This window comes from Myodes glareolus, chromosome 24 (assembly GCF_982192425.1).
Source record: "Myodes glareolus chromosome 24, mMyoGla1.1, whole genome shotgun sequence".
Lineage (NCBI taxonomy): Eukaryota > Metazoa > Chordata > Mammalia > Rodentia > Cricetidae > Myodes > Myodes glareolus.
This window is the reverse complement of record NC_142049.1, coordinates 362,737-381,825: the sequence shown is the minus strand read 5'-3', so window position 1 is coordinate 381,825 and position 19,089 is coordinate 362,737. Positions and strand designations below refer to the sequence as shown.

Genomic DNA, 19,089 nt, shown 5'->3' with positions numbered 1-19,089 from the left:
TTCCAAGTACAACACATACCTCTTTTCCTTTTATAATCAGTAATCCTGTAAATGACCCAATGGCTATTCAATTCTCTCTACTTTCTAGCAACTCTCTTTAGTATGTTCAACTATCATGCTTTCTCCAGCAGCCAAGTTTCCTGTAACTTGGCACAAGCCTGCCAAGGACCTAAATTTCCAAAGCTTCTCTCATGAACTCAGCTGTTAAGTTGGGAGTGTAGCTCAGTGATGTGACATCTGTTTAGTTCTGGGTTCCATCCTCAAAACCACAAATAGGAATAAATGTTTTTTTTTAAAATCTCTCACACTACTCCCCTTCCCAACAAACTGTCCCGCCCCCCTCCCATATTATTCTTAAGTGGCTACATCCAGTGCTTGCTTCACTGACTCTAAATCTTTAGACCAGTACATAGTTTCTTTCCCTCAAGTTTCATTTGCTTAGAAATAAAACAAACAACTGCCCAAATCTTTCTCTTGAAGCTTCCCAGATTTTACCTCCCCAGTGCTTCCATTTAACAACCCTAATCCTAGTTATTCCCTTTCTCAGTCTCTGGATATCAATGGTCACTGTTCCAAATTCAGCTGTCCTCTTCATCACACCCCACCTATTTCGCTAGCTTCTTGGCTCACTACCTTTGACAGTCTCCTGGCCATGTTTTCTAACTCTCTTTAGGCCTATTCCCCAAGCTTTCTAGTTCACCCCCCTCATTCTCCGAATCCGACACACACACTTCTGGGAACTTTTTCTAGAACCTTCCACTCCTTCGTTTCTACCTCATTTTTCTATACCCCTCAGGTGAAAGCCTTCTTATTCCTGGACAACTTACTTGACCCACCAGTTCCCCTCAACTTTTCTCTCAGTCGTTCCCTATTCCCCTCAACTATGGTAGATTTCACTCTACCTCCAATCTCATCACTTCTGGAGTTGCTGCCCGTCATCTCTTAAATTACCCTTTCATCTTTCTCAACCTTGTCCTTATACCTCTCTCTCTCTCCAACAATGTTATCATCCGTCCTCCAGCTTCTATTCCCTTAGCGCCTCACCTAGTCCCCGAATCTACCTTCTACTCCATCTAAGCATCTCCAGGCCAACGCCAGCATTTCCTCCAATTCACTGCGTCCCTTCCCATGGTACTCCGAACTCCCAGACACCATTCTCCAATGGCCTGGGCCTGGTCTCCTGGGAGAGAGGTACAAGTCACGTACCCCATCCGCATCTTGGCTCCGCTCTGACTGCCCCCGCTGCCGGGCAGAGGAGGGCGAGAGGGTAGGCGGCCGAGGTGCATGCTTTTTTCGAGGGCCGACATCAAGGGGAGACCACACGTCGACAACAGTGTCCGAAGCTCTGTCCCACGATACGTGCAGCACAACCGGTCACAGCTCACTCCTCCAACGACGCCTAGTCGCCTTTGGACAGCACCCAGACACCGGTAGCGCCGCCTACCGCCCACTGGATCGGTAAACCCCGCCCCCTCGCCTCGGCGCTTCCACCGGAAGTACGCAACAGCCGTCGCACAAAGGAAACTGGGTAACGGAGTCTGTGGTTCCCTTAGAGTCCTATCAGAGAACTCGACAACCCTCGACGGAAGAAGGAGTCCTCCTGAAGGCAATGCATGCTGGACAATGAAGTCCTCAAATTGTGTATCACTTTATGCTTGCGCAGCGGCCGGTGCCCTGGCGCAACCTCGCAAAGGTAGGGAAGCAAAGCATTCTGGGTGTTGTAGTCAACTCGCAGGAAAGCGTATTGGCGCTTTCCCTTGGCACCACTTTCCGGGAACTGTTGGAGAAAGAGTTGCTTCTTCCTGCGTCCCAGGCTTCCCAGCGGCGCCCGTTGCCGGGGAACGCAGGCGCCGTGGGAAGGCATGGCGGGAGCGTACAGTTTAGGAGCTGGCACCTGTGTTGAGTTGGTTCGGAAGGGCCCGGACTCGTCATGAAACAACGGAAAGGCCAAGGGCCTGGGGGCGGCCGTGGTCGCAAGAAGAGAGGTAACTTTATCTGTCCAAAGTTGAGGAAAGCATAAAAGGGAGAAAGGACTTCTGAGACCTACAGCCGCACCGGATAAACAAAACAAAAGAGGACGGAACAGAAGACTATTCAAGGGACTAGAAAGTTAAAAGAGAGGATTTTTTTTTTTTTGAGGAATGGAAAGGAAATAGTGCTCGTGGGTTCATAAATGAGTCAAAGTGAGGATTAATAGGTACGGATAGGAGAACAACAAAATTAAGAGTGTCTTTTATGATAACGATAAATTATGTGTGGTAGTAGGATTTGGAGTAGGAGGAAAGGATATACATATATTCCGAACGAAGAACCTGAAAGAATGAAAGGGTAGTATAGGACTTGGTTAAATCAATAGCCTACACTGACCAGAAGAATAAGGATTGTTAGCCGGAGTAACTGCAGTTACTCTAGGAACCCAGAGCAGATCATGAAACTGAAAATTTAATATGTGCTACCTTCAACGTGTCACATTGGGTGACCCTGACTTTTGAAATTACAGTTGTCTCTTAGTGGGGATGGTGCTATTGAGAACAGTGATGGTACATTAGACATCAGGTTTGGGACTGAACTGAAGCCACAGTCTAAGAAGGAATTTTGTGCAAGCTAACTAAAGATCAATAAAGCAATTTTGAGGTCATGCCTTTCCTGCCAGGAATGATGGGATTCTGAGAAGAAAGATGTCCAGTGCTGGTGTTCCCTGTGTCAAACCAGTCAAGTGCCAGGTGATGAGAAGAAAGTCAAAGTAGAAATGCAGTAGAAGTATTGAATGACCTTGATACGGCATATACGTTTATATGTAATATGTACATTTGTTACATGCATCTATATGCGTAAACTTACATTTCAACAGATTATCCCTGCACTTTATGGCGGATCTTTTCTCCACTATACATAGCACAAATTATTTGTTTTAGTTGAAAGAACTATTCTTACTGATTTCTGATCAGATAGATTTCAGTATTTTTTTTCTTATGGCATATGATCTCTTCCCAAGGAAAATGAGAGATGGTAAAGTATATACATAAATGGTTTTATTTTTCTGAGACAGAATCTCCCTGTAGACCTCAGGCAGGCTGACCTTGTACTTGAGGTCCTCCTGCCTCTCAAGTATTTTTTTTTTAAGTCTCTAAATCTTTCAGAATAGGTGCTGACTGAAATAAAACCAGGGTTGTATTTATTTGTTTATTCACATTTTGATTCATCATCTCTTTGAAATCTTAGTAAAATTCAAAGTTAATAAAAGTTATAAGCCCAGAACTAAGAAATAGCAGCAAATCTAAAGATATAGTCTCTGTTCTTGATTGTATGATCTTGACAGCAAAGACAATTAAATGGTCTTTGCTGAAATTCTAAGTTGTGTTGATACACACTAAATTGTGTGTCAGGGAAACTACTGTTTCACGTTCAATGACGGTTTTAATATAAGAATGAGATAATATATCTTAACTGTGGAATTGCCAAGTATTTAACAAAAACTTCCAACTACTGAGATTTAAAAACCCTGTCAACTTGAATAATCATGTTTGTGTTTTTCAAATAGTACCTTATATTAAAGCAAAGTTTGAATTGACACGCCTTACATGGACTGTTCCTTATTTAGAATAACATGAATGCAACCTAAATCCTCTTAAGGTGTCCAGCTCGTATAGGTGACCAGGTAGGCTTGTTTTTTTTTTTTTTGTGACTTCTCTGTATTAGAACAGGTAGGAAAAGCCTTCTCTGTAGACACTAAGTAGTTTTACTTTTCATTCGAGAGCATATTACAATATGGTGGTGTACCCCAGCTTTCAGGGGGCAGAAGTAGGTGGATCTCTGTAAGCTTGAGGCCAGCCTGGTCTATAGTGTGTTGTAGACAAGCTAGGACTATAGTGATATTTTACTTATGTTTTACTAAATAAAGCTTGCCTAAAGATCAAAAGGGCAAAGCTAAGCCACTAGAGGTCAGTCAGGCCATGGTGACACACACCTTTAATTCCAGGATTTGGGAAACAGAGGCAGATGGACCTCTGTGAGTTCTAGGCCATCCTGGGCTACACAAAATACAAACCCAGGTGGTAGTGGCCCAGTAGTAGGGAGTCATACAACCTTAATTCCAGCACTAGAGGGAATATAAAATGAAAAGAGAGAGGGGCTTAGTCTGTTTTGCCCAGCCTTGATAGGGCTAAGACTTCTCTAGTGGCTTGACTGCTTTGCTTTTTTGGCTGTTGAATTGAACCCCAACATTCATCTCTGGGTTTTTATTAATCATGCTACACAGGGTTATCTAATGAGATCCTATCTCAAAAGAAAACAAAAGAAAAAACCCCAACCGTTTTCCACAGTTAGTCTAGATTTTAACTCAGTTTTGTTGTGTTCCTGCATAGGTTTGAGTGACATCTCACCATCAACAAGCCTGCCACCTCTGGTTGAAGGGCAATTGCGCTGCTTTCTCAAACTTACGATTAATAAAGTCGTGTGGAAGACTGCGAAGCCTCCCACTTCTGTACTTGTCCGAGTAAGATGGTGGGGAGAAACGTCAGATGGAACCCTCTTTTGTCCCAGGGATGCATTGCAGACTGAACCAAAAGTTGTGAGAACAACTACCCGTTATGCTATCCGTTGTGGTCCAAAGCAGTTCACCTCATATCTAACAGGTATGCTTGTGTTTTGTCTTAACTGCAAACGTGGTATGAAACCTGTCAGCTGTCTATTATTTCAACAAAGACTGTCTTTAAACTGTCTTACCTGCCACAATCATACAGTCCAGGACAGAGACTAATATCTTTAGATTTTGCCACTACTTTTAATGCTGGGTTCATAATACTAACTTTGAATGTTATCAGATTTCAGAAAGATGATAAATCTAAATGAAAGTGATATTTATTTGTAACACTTAAATCCTCAAATGAGCAGGATTAATAGGTCAGAAAGAAAAAAAAAGGGTGTCCTTTAATACAGGAATCAACAGTCATACATTTATTTGTACGTCCTGTGAGATAACTATACTTCATCTGAACATTTAAGTTGGTGTTAGGAACTGTAGGAGTTGAGGAAAGTGCTTTCACATTTCTGGCCTTATTTCCTTTGCTATAAAGTGAGATCAAACAGCTACCCTTTGACTGTCTGGGTGTTTTCATGAAGAAGCAACCTGATTGAGTTGAAAGAACACAGATTTGAAGGCTAGGCAGTTAAGTTTGAACTCTGGATTCAGACTTGGGATTGTTGTGTGATGCTAGGAGGTTTTTGTTTGAGTTTGGTTTGGTTTTTTTTTTTTTTTTTTTTTTTTTTGGTTTTTCAAGATAAGATTTCTCTGTGTAGTCCTGGCTGAACTGGAACTCACTCTGTAGATGAGGCTGGCCATCATCTACCACCCAGAGATCCTCTCCCTCTGCTGGAATTGAAGGTGTGAACCACTACAGTCAGGCTAGGAGGTTTCTCAAGAACATAGAGTTTCAGTTTCCTGTTGTGAGGAGAATAATATGTTCCTATTAGGAATTATCATGGAACTTAATTGAAAAAGTAAAGTGACCAGTCCAGTACCTACCACATTGTAGGTGTAAGGTCCACACAGATATTTTCTGAGGAACTGGGGGACAAATTTTTGAAATATTGAACCTACCAAGAACTGACACGAAGCATTAATGAGTGATGCCAAGCAGTATGTGAGTAAATATGCAATTACTCATGCATAGAAAATTGTGACTATTCCAGGTCATCAATAATGGACAATTGTGTAAATTACTAGGAAACCAGAATCCTACTTCTGCTTTTTACTCTTTCTACTTTATATTGAACAAGCTTTTTCATCTTTCTGGACTTTAATTTTCCTATCAATAATTTGAAGGAGCCTAACACAAAATAGTATGTCCATGCCCAAATTTCATTTTCTAGTTAGAAAAGAAATGGGAAAGGCAGTGTTTGAATAGGACACAGATGGGGTGAACCTTGTAAAAGAAGAGCCAGTTGTCAACATAACCACGTTATGTTCTCTAGAAAATAGATAGCTAAGTTGGGACAGTGACATGGCTCAAAGACACTTGCGACAGAGCCTGACCACCAGACTGTAGGTCTGTAGGTCTGTAGGACTGTAGGACTGTAGGACTGTAGGTCCTACGCGGTAGAGGAAGAAAACTGAGTCCTGCAAGTGGTCCTCTGACTGCTGCTTGTGCACTGTGACAGTGGACCCTTCAACAATAAATAAATAAATAAAATAGACAAAAAGAAAATCAGGAACCAAGAGGTCTATAATTCCTTCATATCAATGTCTACTGTAACTGAAAACTAGGGGAAAGTATGACTGTATCTGAATTCTTTTCTGTACCCCTTTCTCTCTTCCTTATCCCTCTCTTGCATACCACACTTAAGATGCTTATGAGTAGTTTATAGATTGGCACAAAACAAAGAATATAGGGTAAATAGAAATAGCAAACCAGTGAGTTTAGATAAAACAAAAACACAGGGAGCCACAGCATGTTTGATAGTTTATGGAATACTTTCAAGTCTGTCATCTTATAAAAGCAATCCTATGATATAGAGAGGTGATTGCTTATTTATTCCCGTAATTTCTTTTATCTTACTCAGAAAAGATGTTGGTACAGTTGCTAAACATTATAGCCTTCAACATTTGTTGAAGGAGAGGGAAAATACAGTTGAAGGATCAAGTTGAAGCCTCTGGGATGTCCTAGAATACATGCCCTGAGGCCCTGCCCATTTGCTGTAGGTAGTAGGCTTATTTTCTAGATGGTGGGTTTGACATTCAAAGAATTAAAAGTGATTAACCCAAGATCACCTTAACTCTAGCCCTAATTTTAGGAAGACTATTGGCTCCAGGTTCACTAATATTTCTACTCTTTCATGGAAGGTAGAGAGCTTGGAGTTGGAGAGGTAGCTCAGAGTACTGTCTACTCTTCCAGAAGACCTGGCTTTGGTTCCCAACACTCACATGGCAACTGTCAACTGGTTGTACCACCAGTTCCAGGCCTTCTGGCCTCCAAAGAATACCAGGCACAAAAGTGGTACATAGACATACATGTGGACACACTCCCATACACATACATTTTTTTAAAGTATAGAAGACTTGATAACACCTCATTGCTTCTTTTATGTCTTTTTTTCCTTTACTCTTTACTGTTTTGCCAGAAGTAGTGTCCATAAATATTCCAAACACACTTCAGTTACCCTTGACCATTCCGTTGTCGCCACTGTGGTAATCAGAGAAGATGCAGTTGGAATGAGTGACAGTGGGAATGTGACTAATGCAGAATGGTAGTGCAGCAAAAAAGAAGGAAGGATAAAAATCATAAATCTGTTAAGACTGAAGCATTTTCTTCTTTGAGCAATATGTAATAAGGTAACATGGTAGACTCAACTTTAGAATTAGATAGAACTAAGTTTTAGCCCATTTTTGATGACTTTAAAACTTACTGAACCTAGGAATGTTACATGGCCTCTCTGATCTTTTTTAATCCCCAACCTAGAGTTAGAACACCTCTATCAGAGAATTGTAAAGACGGGACAAGGGCTGGGGATTTAGCTTAGTGGTAGAGTGCTTGGCACAAAACCTTGGAGTTCGTTCTTTGCTCTTGAAAAACAAATAAAGCCCATTGAAGTGATGCAGCGTGTAAAGACACCTGCCACCAAGTCTGATGACCTGAGTTTTATTCCCCAGGCTCCACATGGTGGGAGGAGAGAATCTATTTCTGCAAGTTGTCCTGTGACCTCCACCTGTGTGCTGTGATATGCTTCATACACAACACAAATAAATGAAAATGTAATTTTAAAAAATGAATCATAAAGAGAATAATGAGGCTTGTAAGAACCAAGCTGTTAGTAAGTAACCAATAGATGTTGATCCATTTCTTTTTCCACATGTGCATATCATTTGCAGCTTACAGAGTACTTTAGATCAGTTTATATAATTTTTTGAGATAAGCACCAGGAAAAGGGTTGTGGTGTGTTAAGTAATTTGTTTAAAGTCATATAATAGTCACTCAGTTCAGTAACTGCTATGTGGGAAGACACTGTCCTGTGTAATCTATATGCAGTATCCTCAGTTCCCCCACACAGATGTTAAGATGCCTATTTTATAGATGGTTCAACCAAAACAGCTCCTGACTATTAAAGCAAAGAAAAACCCACATGGACCTTCTCATTATAAGTCCTACGTAGTTTCCATTTAAGTATTGAACAAATAGTAATAATGAACTATTTCTTAGCTTTGATAAGAAAATATTCAGAGTTTATACTGTCCTGACATGATATTAGATTCCACTTGTGTGCATTCTATGATTAAAGATCCTGAAAGAATGAGAGATAAATTGTAGAATGTAGTTAAGGTGTCTATTTCTGTTTGTCTTGGTTTCAAGTGTTTTGGGTACCTCGATATTCTAAAACAAGCAATGAGATTCTGTGGGGTCAAGACAAACCCTGTAGTCATGCAGAGTAACCCTTTCTCTGAGTCAATACTGAAAGAATCAGAATGAAGTTACTAAGAGCTGTTTCATTTATATTTCAAGTATGTTAGGACTAATGATTGAATGAAATAAATTTACTAGTTTTTTTGTTTTTTTTTTTTTGTTTTTTTTTAATGAGGCAGGGTCCCACATGTGGCTTTGGCTAGTCTGAAATTTACTGTGTAGACCTGGCTGGCTTCCAGCTCATAGAAATCAATCACTCTGTCTCTATCTCTATAGTGCTGAGATTGAAGGTTTATGTACCTGGCTGAATACATTTACTGGTACTTCTAAAGGTGTGTGTATGGTGTGTGTGTGTGTGTGTGTGTGTGTGTGTGTGTGTGTGTGTGTGTGACTGGCCGGCAAACTCAAGGTATCTACCTGTCTCCACTCCATGCTGGGATTGAAAGTACATACCTTGTCTGACATTTTTATATGGATTCTGGGAATTGGACCCAGATCCTTGAGCTTGTAAGTCAAGCAGTTTACCCACAAAACATCCTCTATACTCCATGAAAGTTGTTTTTCTTACCATATACTTAACATGCTAAATATTAAGTATAACCCCCTTTACTATACAGTACTTGTCATTCCTCTCTAAAACGCCTGTTCTGTTGGTGTTGGACTTGCTTCTCCTTCCTTATTAAGTATAGTAAGGAAGTGCCTGGCTTACTTCAAATTTTAAATTTTTCATCATATACCCTTTGACCTATTTCCAAAACCAAAATAGTGGAAACTATCTGAATATGTTGTAATTGTTTCTGATTAGATATGGCTGTGCTGGTGTTGGAAGTCATCACCAAACTTGATCATCTTCCGGTTGGCAGAGCTCAGATCAGTGGACTTGCCCAGCTGTCTCCAACCCATCAAATCAATGGATTTTTTACCATTGTTTCACCAGCATCTAAGAAACTTGGAGAACTTCAGGTAAAAATGTTCTAATTCTTTACTGCTGTCTTACCACTTTTCTCATTATTGTGACCAGATACCTGATATGAAGCAATTTAAGGCTTTATTTTGATTCCTGATTTGAGGGTACAGTTACTTGTGGGGAAGACATGGCAGCAGGAGCTTGAGGCTTCTTGCTCACATCTAAGAAGATTAGAAAGCAAAGATAGGACAGGAGCCCATGAACCTCAAGCCCCACCCCATGCTTCAACTCACTTTTGTTAGTGAGGCCCCACTCCGATAGGTTCCTCAACTTTCCAAAACAGCCTTACCAGCTGGGGACCAAGTGTTCAAACACAGGAGCCTGTGGGGGAACATTTCATGTTTGACCAAACAGTAACAACTGCAAAGACTAAAACCTGGGGGCAGGAGTCGAGTCTTCTAGAATGGATAGGTCCGTGAGTCCCGTGTCTCATGCAGAATCCTTCCTTGTCCTTGCTCGTTCTGCACTTGCCTTGTTTCCTTTCTCTAAACCCAGCACCAGGAGACTTTCACACTCCTCTTGCGCTCTTCTTCTCTGCACTGTGCTGAATTCATAGGATTAATTGTGTCTTCGTTGTTCTAGTGCAGTAACCAGAATTGTTTATTGTGGGATCCCCATTTAGAGTCTAGACTCCTAAAGTGTGAGACTATATTTTCTTCCTTTGTTTTCTGCCAGTTCCTACTATAGTGCCCAGAAGCCTTTGTTTCAGTCATGTAAGTGCTGTCTTTAATATTGTCACTCACTGATCCAATTTGTATTTTTTATGTATATATTTTTTATTGTTTTTATTGAGCTATACATTTTTCTCTGCTCCCCTCCCTTCCTCCTCCTCTTTTACCTTCTCCCACCAATTTGTATTTCTGATGCACTTTTATGTACCACTAATGCAGAGATAAGACACAGCTCTCTCATGCAGTTTTTTAGAACACAGTATGATATATACTATACTGTAGGTATGAGAGGGTTCTGTGAAGACCATAGATTCCTTTTCTCAGGAGACTCTGGGAGTGTTTCAGAATGAACACTTAACATTCACACTTTACAAATTCAGGAGACAAGTGAATTCTTCCAGAAGCCCTATGCTTCTTCCTGTAAGCAGCCTAAGATGACCTGTGAAGATGGTTCTCTACTCTCTTGACTCAGAAAGCCATAAAAAAAAAATCATGATGCTCAAATCTGCATGTTCACTTGATGGCCCAGGCCATCAAGAGTGTGCGTGTTTAAAAAGCCACCACGTATCTGGCAAGTATCACATTAAAGAAGCCGTGTGTGTTGTTCCCACATTATAATGGTGGAGTCAGTAGGTGCAGCCAGGCCAAACAGTGGGGCTGGACACAGGGTCAGTGGCCCAAATAGAGTGCTGAAGTTTTGCTACACGTGCTTAAGAATGGATAGCATGATGCTGAACTTAGGAGTTGGGTGTGGATTCTCATTAAACAAAGTGGTTCCTAGGTGTGCCATTGAACTTACAGAGCTCAGGCTGGATTAACCTATACATGAACTCACTGCCACAGTGAGATGACGACCCTCACTGAAAAGAAGCAAACTGTTCCAAAGCCAGAAAGGGAGGCTACACAGGAGAAAAAGATATCCCAGAAAAAAACTGAAGAAACTAAAACTTGTGGTATGGGAATAAATTTAGCATTAAATAAATACAACTAAAAATTTTAAAAATTCCATTGGTTTTATACCTTGTCAAATTTGCCCTAAAGTTAATACAAAAAATTAAATAAATAGGAAAAGAAACCAAGAAAAAGTAGGGAAAGAGCACTAACATTACCAGATACAGGAGTGCACTGCAGAAGCATACGTCATATGTCATGCAACAGAATATCAACTCCAAAAACCCTGCAACTAAAGGGAAGAGCTCAAGGATTTGTCACTGGAGTTGTGCCATTTTTATTTAGAAAGCAGTGCTGCCTTCCATTGATGACTGTATGGTGAAGTGAGGCTTATTTACTCATGTGTTTGTGCTGGTGTAGGATTTTGCATCCATTCTGCAAAATGCTAAACTTTATGTTTCAAAAGCCATAAAGGCACTCTTCTGTGGGAGCACATTCTGCTCCTTCAGCCAATAGTGTTTAAGCCTTCAGCAGCACTCAGCTTTGTATACCTCAATCTTACGGAAATACTCCAAAAAGAGAAAGCTCTGCATCCTTGGGGCTGGTTATGGCAGTGTCTTCCCAGTACTAGAGAAATGAAGACAGGTTGTTCAACAGAATTAATTGTAGTTTGATGATGACAAAAGTGAATTTGGGTGGTACTACATGCATGCATATGATTGATGCCTAGGGAAAAATCAGGTGGTTATATATGCATGCATGTGATTGATACCTAGGGAAAATCAGATGGTTATACATGTATGCATGTGATTGATACCTAGGGAAAATCAGATGGTACTACATGCATGCATATGATTGATGCCTAGGGAAAATTCAGATGGTACTACATGCATGCATCTGATTGATGCCTAGGGAAAATTCAGATGGTACTACTTGCATGCATGTGATTGATGCCTAGGGAAAAATAAGGAATGATAATAGCAGTTGGAATATAGGATTCTTTGTGGCCTTTTGTGGTGGTGGTTTTATTTTTATGATCAAGATATAATTTGAAAATATGAAATCTACCCTTTTAAAGTATGTAGTTCAGTTTTTGTTTTGTTTGTTTTTTAAGTATAGTCACCAGATTATACAAGCCTTACTACTTTCTAATATCAGCACATTTCTTTCATTTCAAAACTCACTATTGTACCCATTATCAGCCATTCTTCCATGATCCTGGACATCCCCACCCCTCTCATCTCAGGCTACTTTCTGTCTTTTTATATTTCCTATCCCTGCCATTTCAAATATATAGAATAGTGTGTGCTTTTTTGACACTGTCTTCTTTCACTTAGCATAATATATTTAAGATATAAATATATTATAGCATATATTCCTTTTTGTGGGTGAAATATTTGATTGTATAGATAGATCTCATTTTGTTTATGATTTTTTTTGGTTCATGGGCATTGGATTTCTTAGTTTCTGTGAACAACTCGAAGTTTTTCGTGAACATGGGCTTTCAGTTCCCTTGGGCACATACGTGGGAGTAGAGTTGGTGGGTGATATGGCACTCTGTTTAACTTTTTGAGGAACTACTAAAGTTTTCCAAAATAGCTGTACTATTTTTTGACCATATTTAAATGTAATTTATGTAATAAGATTTTCAAATGTAAAGGTCATTGGATTTGAATTGTGTTTAGTAGAAGATTGAGACAGAAGTTAGACTCTGAAGATAAGGAGCAATTGCAGTGAGGTAGAAGCAGCAATTAGAATTTCCTTTCTCAGGACTGGAAATGTGGCTCAGTGGTTAACAATGCTTGCTGTTTTTCCAGAGGACCAGAATTCGGTTTCCAGCACCCATGTTGGGCAGCTCATAACTGCCTATAACTCTAGGCAGTTGTATTCTAGAGAATACAACACATCTGACATCTACAGGCACTTGCATTCACAATCACAGAACTATGCAAACATACAATTTTAAATAAAACAAATCTTTATGACAGAGATACATTTAAAAAAAAGTATTTTTTAAAAAATGTCTTTTTTTCAGATAAGCAGCTGTGAAGGAAGGGTGTAGTAGTGTATAATGGAGAATATACAACTGGAGAGATTACTCAGAGTACTTGCTGTGTAAACATGAGGAACCCATGTAAAAACCCAGACATGACTGCATACACTTGGAAACCCAGGATTGGGATGGAGTCACCCAGATCCCAGCCAGTCTTGCAGAAATGGAGAGCACCACCTTCAGTGATTGATTCTCAAAAGAATATGGTTTTTAAAAAAGTGATTGAGGAAGACATCCCTCGGTCAGTCTTAACCTGGACATATGTACACACATACTCAATCACAAGCAACTAGATGCAGAAAAAAGAACTTGGTTACCAAAATAATTTTCATGTTTACTAGATATAATTTATAGTTACTGAGCTTTGGTAACCCATTTGTAGATGACCCTAAGGCATTGTTGCCAGGATTAAATGAGAAGAAACTACAGAAACACTCTGTGTTCGGCTAGCCTACATTAGCAGCACAGCAAACCACATGCATTTGAGAGGCTCTAAGCACAGTGAGTAATAGAATTGAGAAATTTAATTTATGAGAAAAGGGTTAGCATAAGGCCCAGTGATTCCCATCTAGAGTTTGAGCTACAGAGGCTTCTTATATCTTCAAATGTAAAAGAAAATTATGCAAAATATTGTGGGGGTCTGGTGTGTTCAAAGAGGAAAGCAATAGGAGATGGAAAATAAGATAATTAATTGAGCCAGTAAGATTCTGAAGAGAATTTAATGGGGATACTTTCTTATCACGGGCACATAGAACATTACCACTCACTATTCTTACACATCTAAATAGTGTTTGCTACACACAGATCCAGCTGCATTTGGTGGGAGTTCTTTTCAAAATTTTGCCGTCCTCAATAGGATTTATTCCATTTTTATCATGCATTTTTTTTCTACAGAATGGCTGTAGTTTGTTTCATAATCGTATTGACATAATGGTTTTGATATCACATTTTGTCCATATATTACCCACTATTATTATATATTTCTCAAATCTCTTTTTCTTCCTTCATGGGCACAGAAAAATATTCCACTTGGTTTGCATACACACATTTATATATGTCATAAAAATAGAATCAGGGCTGTTTTGAAAGGGGTCTAGTAGGAGGAGGAAGGGGAACAGGAGTCTGTGGGGGGATATTGTCATAAAGTACATAATATATTTGAATTCAAGTGTTATTATCAGGGCTATGGGGACAGCTCAGTGGGCTAAGTGCATGCTGTGCAAATATGAGGACCTGAATTCAGATCCAAAGAACCCATGTAAAGCTGGGCTTGTAGTGTATGTCTACAGTCAGTGTTCCTAAAGCACTGGGAGGCAGAGACAGAAGAATTCCAGAAGTTCATGCACCAGCTAGCCTGTCTGCACACTGGTGAAAACGAGACTCTCCAAAACAAGGTGGAAAGAAAGACCAGAACCCAAGATTGTCCTCTGACTTCAGTGCGGCACCACACCATGCACACCCGTGCCTCTCTCACACACAAGGCACACAAAGATGATTTAAAATGTCATTATGAAAACCATCACTGTGTACAATGAGTATATACTCATGTGAAAAAGAAACATAACACTTTCCTCGTGTCTCTACTGTAAGAAAGACAGCAGATTTCAGAACCCACAGACATTAAAGGAATGCCACAGTAACCCTACATGTTGAAATTTGGCAACCTAGATGAAATGCCCTGATTCTTTTGAAACTGAACCATAAGAACTCCCTGAAGAAGAAGAAATAGCCTGAATAGACCTGGTACTATTTGTAAAAATTGAATTTGCAGTTTTAGACCTGCCAAAAAAGAGAGCTCTAGGCCTAGATCACTTTATCAGCAAATTCCTCCAAACATTTAGGGGAGGAAAAAAAAATACCACCAATTTTATTGTCTCTTTCAGAAAAATTGAAAAGGAGAAGACATTATTCTGAGGCATGTAGCACTTTGATACCTAAACCAGAGAAGGAAAATACAGGAAAACTCCAGAACAGTATCCCTCATAAACCTAGACCTCAAATTCCCAAGAATATACCAGCAAACTGGGGCCAACACTGTACAGGAAGAATAATCCTGTTCCCAAGAGCTTTCCCCAGGAATGCAAAGCTCCTTCAGTATTTATTAAGTGACCAGTGTGGTAAGACATCAATCATGGTGTGCCAACCAGTAAAACACATTTGAGCACCACCACAGTGGAAGACTCCAGAGCTTCTAAACTAGATGATGGCATACTGTTAAGAGCAGATGGTAGGGGTTGGCAGTAAGGAGGGCATAACTACAGAAGAATAAGGCAATTATTTGGATGATGGACCTGTTCCCTTTCTTGACTATGGCAGCATCCTCTCTCTCTCTCTCTCTTCCTCTCTCTCTCTCTCTCTCTCTCTCTCTCTCTCTCTCTCTCTCTCTGTGTGTGTGTGTGTGTGTGTGTGTGTTTAGTCATGAAATTACAGCTAGAAAATTTTCATTTTACTATAAGGAAATTTAAAAAAAAAAACAAGCAAACTAATAGCCCCAGGTGTAGCAACTGGATGCATATCCTGACCAAGTCACTGGTCTAATCTAGTTCAGTTTTGCTACATTAGAATGGGGATTCAGCTTTCGTGGATTTTCTTATTTTTCAAGAGAAGCCAGAGATACAAATTTGTATAGAAATATAATTTTAAAGCATTGATGAATCATTGTTTAAATGCTGTGTGGCCTAGCATAAATCTGAAAATTATACATTAGATGCCACAGATATAAGTAGAAAACTGTAGGCAACTTAGTACCAAAGATACCTTGAGTCATTGCTAGAAGGCAGATGAGCATCCTTAGTATTACTCTGTTATACATGGGAGACACATATGGTATATTTATGGTATATGTGGATGGTGTGGGCTTCAGGAGAGAGTGATATATTTAGATGGCAGAATGTGATCTGGAGATAGAACAACAATAGCAGCAAATACTGTTAGTTCCCTTATCCTGACAAATGAAAATTGTTTTCATTGGATAAAACTTTGGGTCCATGAAGACATTTTAAGGGAGAAATCTCCAGCTTAAAAAGTAAAATAGTTTGTATAACATAGAAAAATCTGGTTGGAAATATAGCTTGTGCTTAACATGCATGAGGCCCATATTCAGCTCCCAGCATGGGAGACAGGCAGGCAGACAGAGACAGACACTGACTCATTAATGGCCCTGATGGAGAAGTGAGCACAGAGAGAACATAGCTGGGGAGGGGCAGAGTGGAAGTGTAGATGGATGCAGTACTGTATTAAGAACACTGAGAGGCAGAGGGCTTAGGAGTCAAGCCCAAAGGTAACCAGTTGATTGGTTGATCTGTTAATGTGTCCAAATTTAGATGTTTTTCCTTAGTCTGCAATGTTTTATTTACCTCAGCCCCAGTTAGCTTCATCTGACTTCATGCCTAGTATTTTCTGCTTAGTCATTTGTGTTCCTCTTCTGGAAAGTCGTCCCTGCCTCTTCCGTCACCGCTTTCCTGAGCTTGGTTCTCTCCCTGGGATTCCCACATTACCCAGTACACATTCTGGGTTCCCTGTAAGATCTGTGATCCTGGAACAGAGTCTGTTTTAGTCATTGCTCTGCCCCAGCAGTTAGCATAGCTCTGGTGTCAACAGATGAACTAGGCCAGCCTTAAGTTTGAGGCAGAAAATGCAAGATTTTTTTCTCTGAGCCTTTCTCCACTATTGAAAGTCTCAGCAGGCTTCTAAGTTGGACTTTACTAGTTCAACTCTGCTTAGGGAAAAGCAAGCCTCACTGGCGATTCAATAAGTCCAAACTAAGGGCAGGGGCACTTTTATTCCAATGCTTCCTCTGCTTCTGAAGTGCAGTGGTCGTGCTTGGTAAGTGACAACTGGGGCAGCCCGGATTGTAGGCAACACTGTTGCAGTGAGCACATAGTACTCAGACAGGCAGGGTGTTTAAGTCTTGATTTGGTTCATGGTCAGAATTCTCAGTAAGATCTAGGTTTGGTTTGAGTTTATGGATTGGCAGTTTCTCTACACAAAATGTTCATTGACCTTTAAAAGATATCTGAAAAACTATTTTTTCATTTCTGTGTTGCGTCATTCATCATTGATAGTCTGTGACTGCTTAAACAGTTTCTCCTCCTCGTTCTGTCATTGAAGCTAAACTTCTCAATAATGTTATTTTTTTCCCCTTCTGAGGTATATTCTTTAGTTTTGTTTCATTCCCCTAGGAGGTTTTTCCTAGTTGGACTTTTCAGAGGACTGAATAATTTTTTGTTTTGTTTTGTTTCTTCGAGACAGGGTTTCTCTGTAGCTTTGTAACCTGTCCTGGAACTAGCTCTTGTAGACCAGGCTGGCCTCATCTGCCTGCTTCTGCCTCCCGAGTTCTGGGATTAAAGGCGGGTGCCACCAACAACCTGCAATTTTTTTTAAAAGAGGAAAACGTAGGGACAGAGGGACAAGTCAGTGTGTGTGTGTGTGCGCACAGGCATGCACACCACAGTGTGTGTGAAGATCAGAAGACAACTCTTGAGAGCTGTTGGGTCAGCTCTCTCCCTCTACCTCTCCATGGGTTCCAGGCTGGCTGCTCAGCAAGTGCCTTTCCCCACTGAATCATCTCACTGGTACTGAAGAAAGTTTTTAATAGTGTACTTCAACTCACAGGAGTGAAATTGTAGAGAACTTTGCCTTCTCTTTGGAGACCAGGTCTTGCTGTGTAAGTTCCCCAAGTCCAAGACTCAAAGGCTCCTTCTGCCTTTCCCCACCCCCAGAGCTGGACTACAACAAGCAAGAGCTCATCTCTACCAGCAGAAACTTAGTTTCTCCTCATAGTGTTTGTCACATTTTATGTCCAGCATGACAATAAGGACTTTTTTTTTGTCCCAGACAACAAACATAAGAATGTGTCATAAGATACCATGTCATTCGTCTATCAGAACCATATATGTGGTTCTGTGCTACCCAGTCTATAAAAAACTAAAGAATGTGGTTTGTGCCTTCAAAGGATTCATAATATGTTTGTGTGATTGATAAGTAAGTGGTGCAAATATGTTCTCTAAACCTTGTCTTTGGAGATAGACTCTCACCAGGTAGCCTGGACTGACTGGGGAGTCATAATTTTCCTGCCTTCACACCCTAAGTGCTGGTATTACTAGGCATACATCACCACATCTGACCTCTGCTTTTTCCTTAATCTCACAGTTATGAGAATATAAATTCCTGACGAAGTTGTGACATCACTGCAGTGATCTGAATGGGGAATACAGCACATTCCTGGCCTATAGTAAAGTGTTCATAAGTAGTGATTATATTGGTGGGTAGACAGAGTAAGGGGCATCATGAGGAAGGCAATGACCTTGATATCTTTATCTAGACATAAGAAAATCAAGGCCGGAATAAAGGTGCAAAGCTGTGAATATAGGGCATTGGTCTGTCTCACACAAAGGGATGAAGCATAGTGAGAGAGGTTTTTGAAGTCGTCAGAAAGCTAGGCCTACTCTTGTGAGGAACAGGTAGACATTAACTTTTGTCAGGCAGGGATTTCTTACAGTTATTTACTGGAGGCTGAAGAAAATCTATTCTGTTTCATGCTCTTTCAGGTCTCACTTGCCCTGGAACCTCTGTCAGATACTTATGACAGCTATAAGCCTCTTCCTACCACTGACATGACAGAAAATGTGCTTTTATCTGAGCGAGGACTCCGAGAGAATACTGAATTCAGTAACACTCTATCTATGATTCCATCAGTATCTTGTGGGGAACCTGCCATCAAAACTGAAGGAAAAGAATTAGCAGGCAGCAGCAGTAGATCAGCCACACCAAGGTAACACTCATGTCTCCAAGTCTCTGCGTCTGCTCTCACTGTCCTATTGAACAACTGAACAGTGACACACAATCATTCATTAAACAGACAGCTCTTATGCACCCACTGCTGTCCAGGACACCAGACACTGGCACAGAAATAATCAAGACACAATTCCTGGGGCTGAAGAGGTGTGCCCCAAATTATAGCAGTCGCAAAGCCCCTACAAGTCCTGTTTTGAAGGACTGCTCACAGTCCAGTAGAGAAGTCAGTGTGCACATACGACTAAAGTTTACAGTTGTCGTGATACATGGGAGGGGAAAGGGCATTATTTTGTGAAATAGAATAGAGTATGAGAA

The 19,089-nt window shown here is 40.4% G+C and overlaps 2 protein-coding genes across 10 annotated transcripts in view; one reads left to right on the top strand and one right to left on the bottom strand.

Moving 5' to 3' along the window:
- The window catches only part of Ppme1 (protein phosphatase methylesterase 1), a 47,999-nt gene extending 46,543 nt beyond the window's left edge, over positions 1 to 1,456 (bottom strand). Inside the window, exon 1 of one of the 2 annotated variants that reach the window (XM_085682883.2) lies at positions 1,207 to 1,456. In XM_085682883.2, coding sequence (XP_085539009.1) covers positions 1,207 to 1,307 — 101 coding nt within the window. In that variant the 5' untranslated portion in view covers positions 1,308 to 1,456. The remainder of the gene's footprint in view (positions 1 to 1,206) is intronic. The other variant, XM_048435025.3, reaches the window with a different exon arrangement.
- Positions 1,457 to 1,565: 109 nt separating this feature from the next.
- The window catches only part of C2cd3 (C2 domain containing 3 centriole elongation regulator), a 98,621-nt gene continuing 81,097 nt past the window's right edge, over positions 1,566 to 19,089 (top strand). For 3 of the 8 annotated variants that reach the window (XR_014999550.2, XR_014999549.2, XM_085682879.2), the window contains exons 1-4: positions 1,568 to 1,693; positions 4,365 to 4,634; positions 9,202 to 9,359; positions 18,528 to 18,751. Coding sequence is in view for 5 of the 8 variants with exons in the window: in XM_085682879.2 (XP_085539005.2) it covers positions 1,624 to 1,693; positions 4,365 to 4,634; positions 9,202 to 9,359; positions 18,528 to 18,751 (722 nt within the window). In the remaining 3 variants the exon portion in view is untranslated. Of the gene's footprint in view, positions 1,694 to 1,750; positions 1,986 to 4,364; positions 4,635 to 9,201; positions 9,360 to 18,527; positions 18,752 to 19,089 lie in introns of those variants that run through there. The other 5 variants (XM_085682881.2, XR_014999551.2, XM_048435022.3 and 2 more) reach the window with 5 other exon arrangements.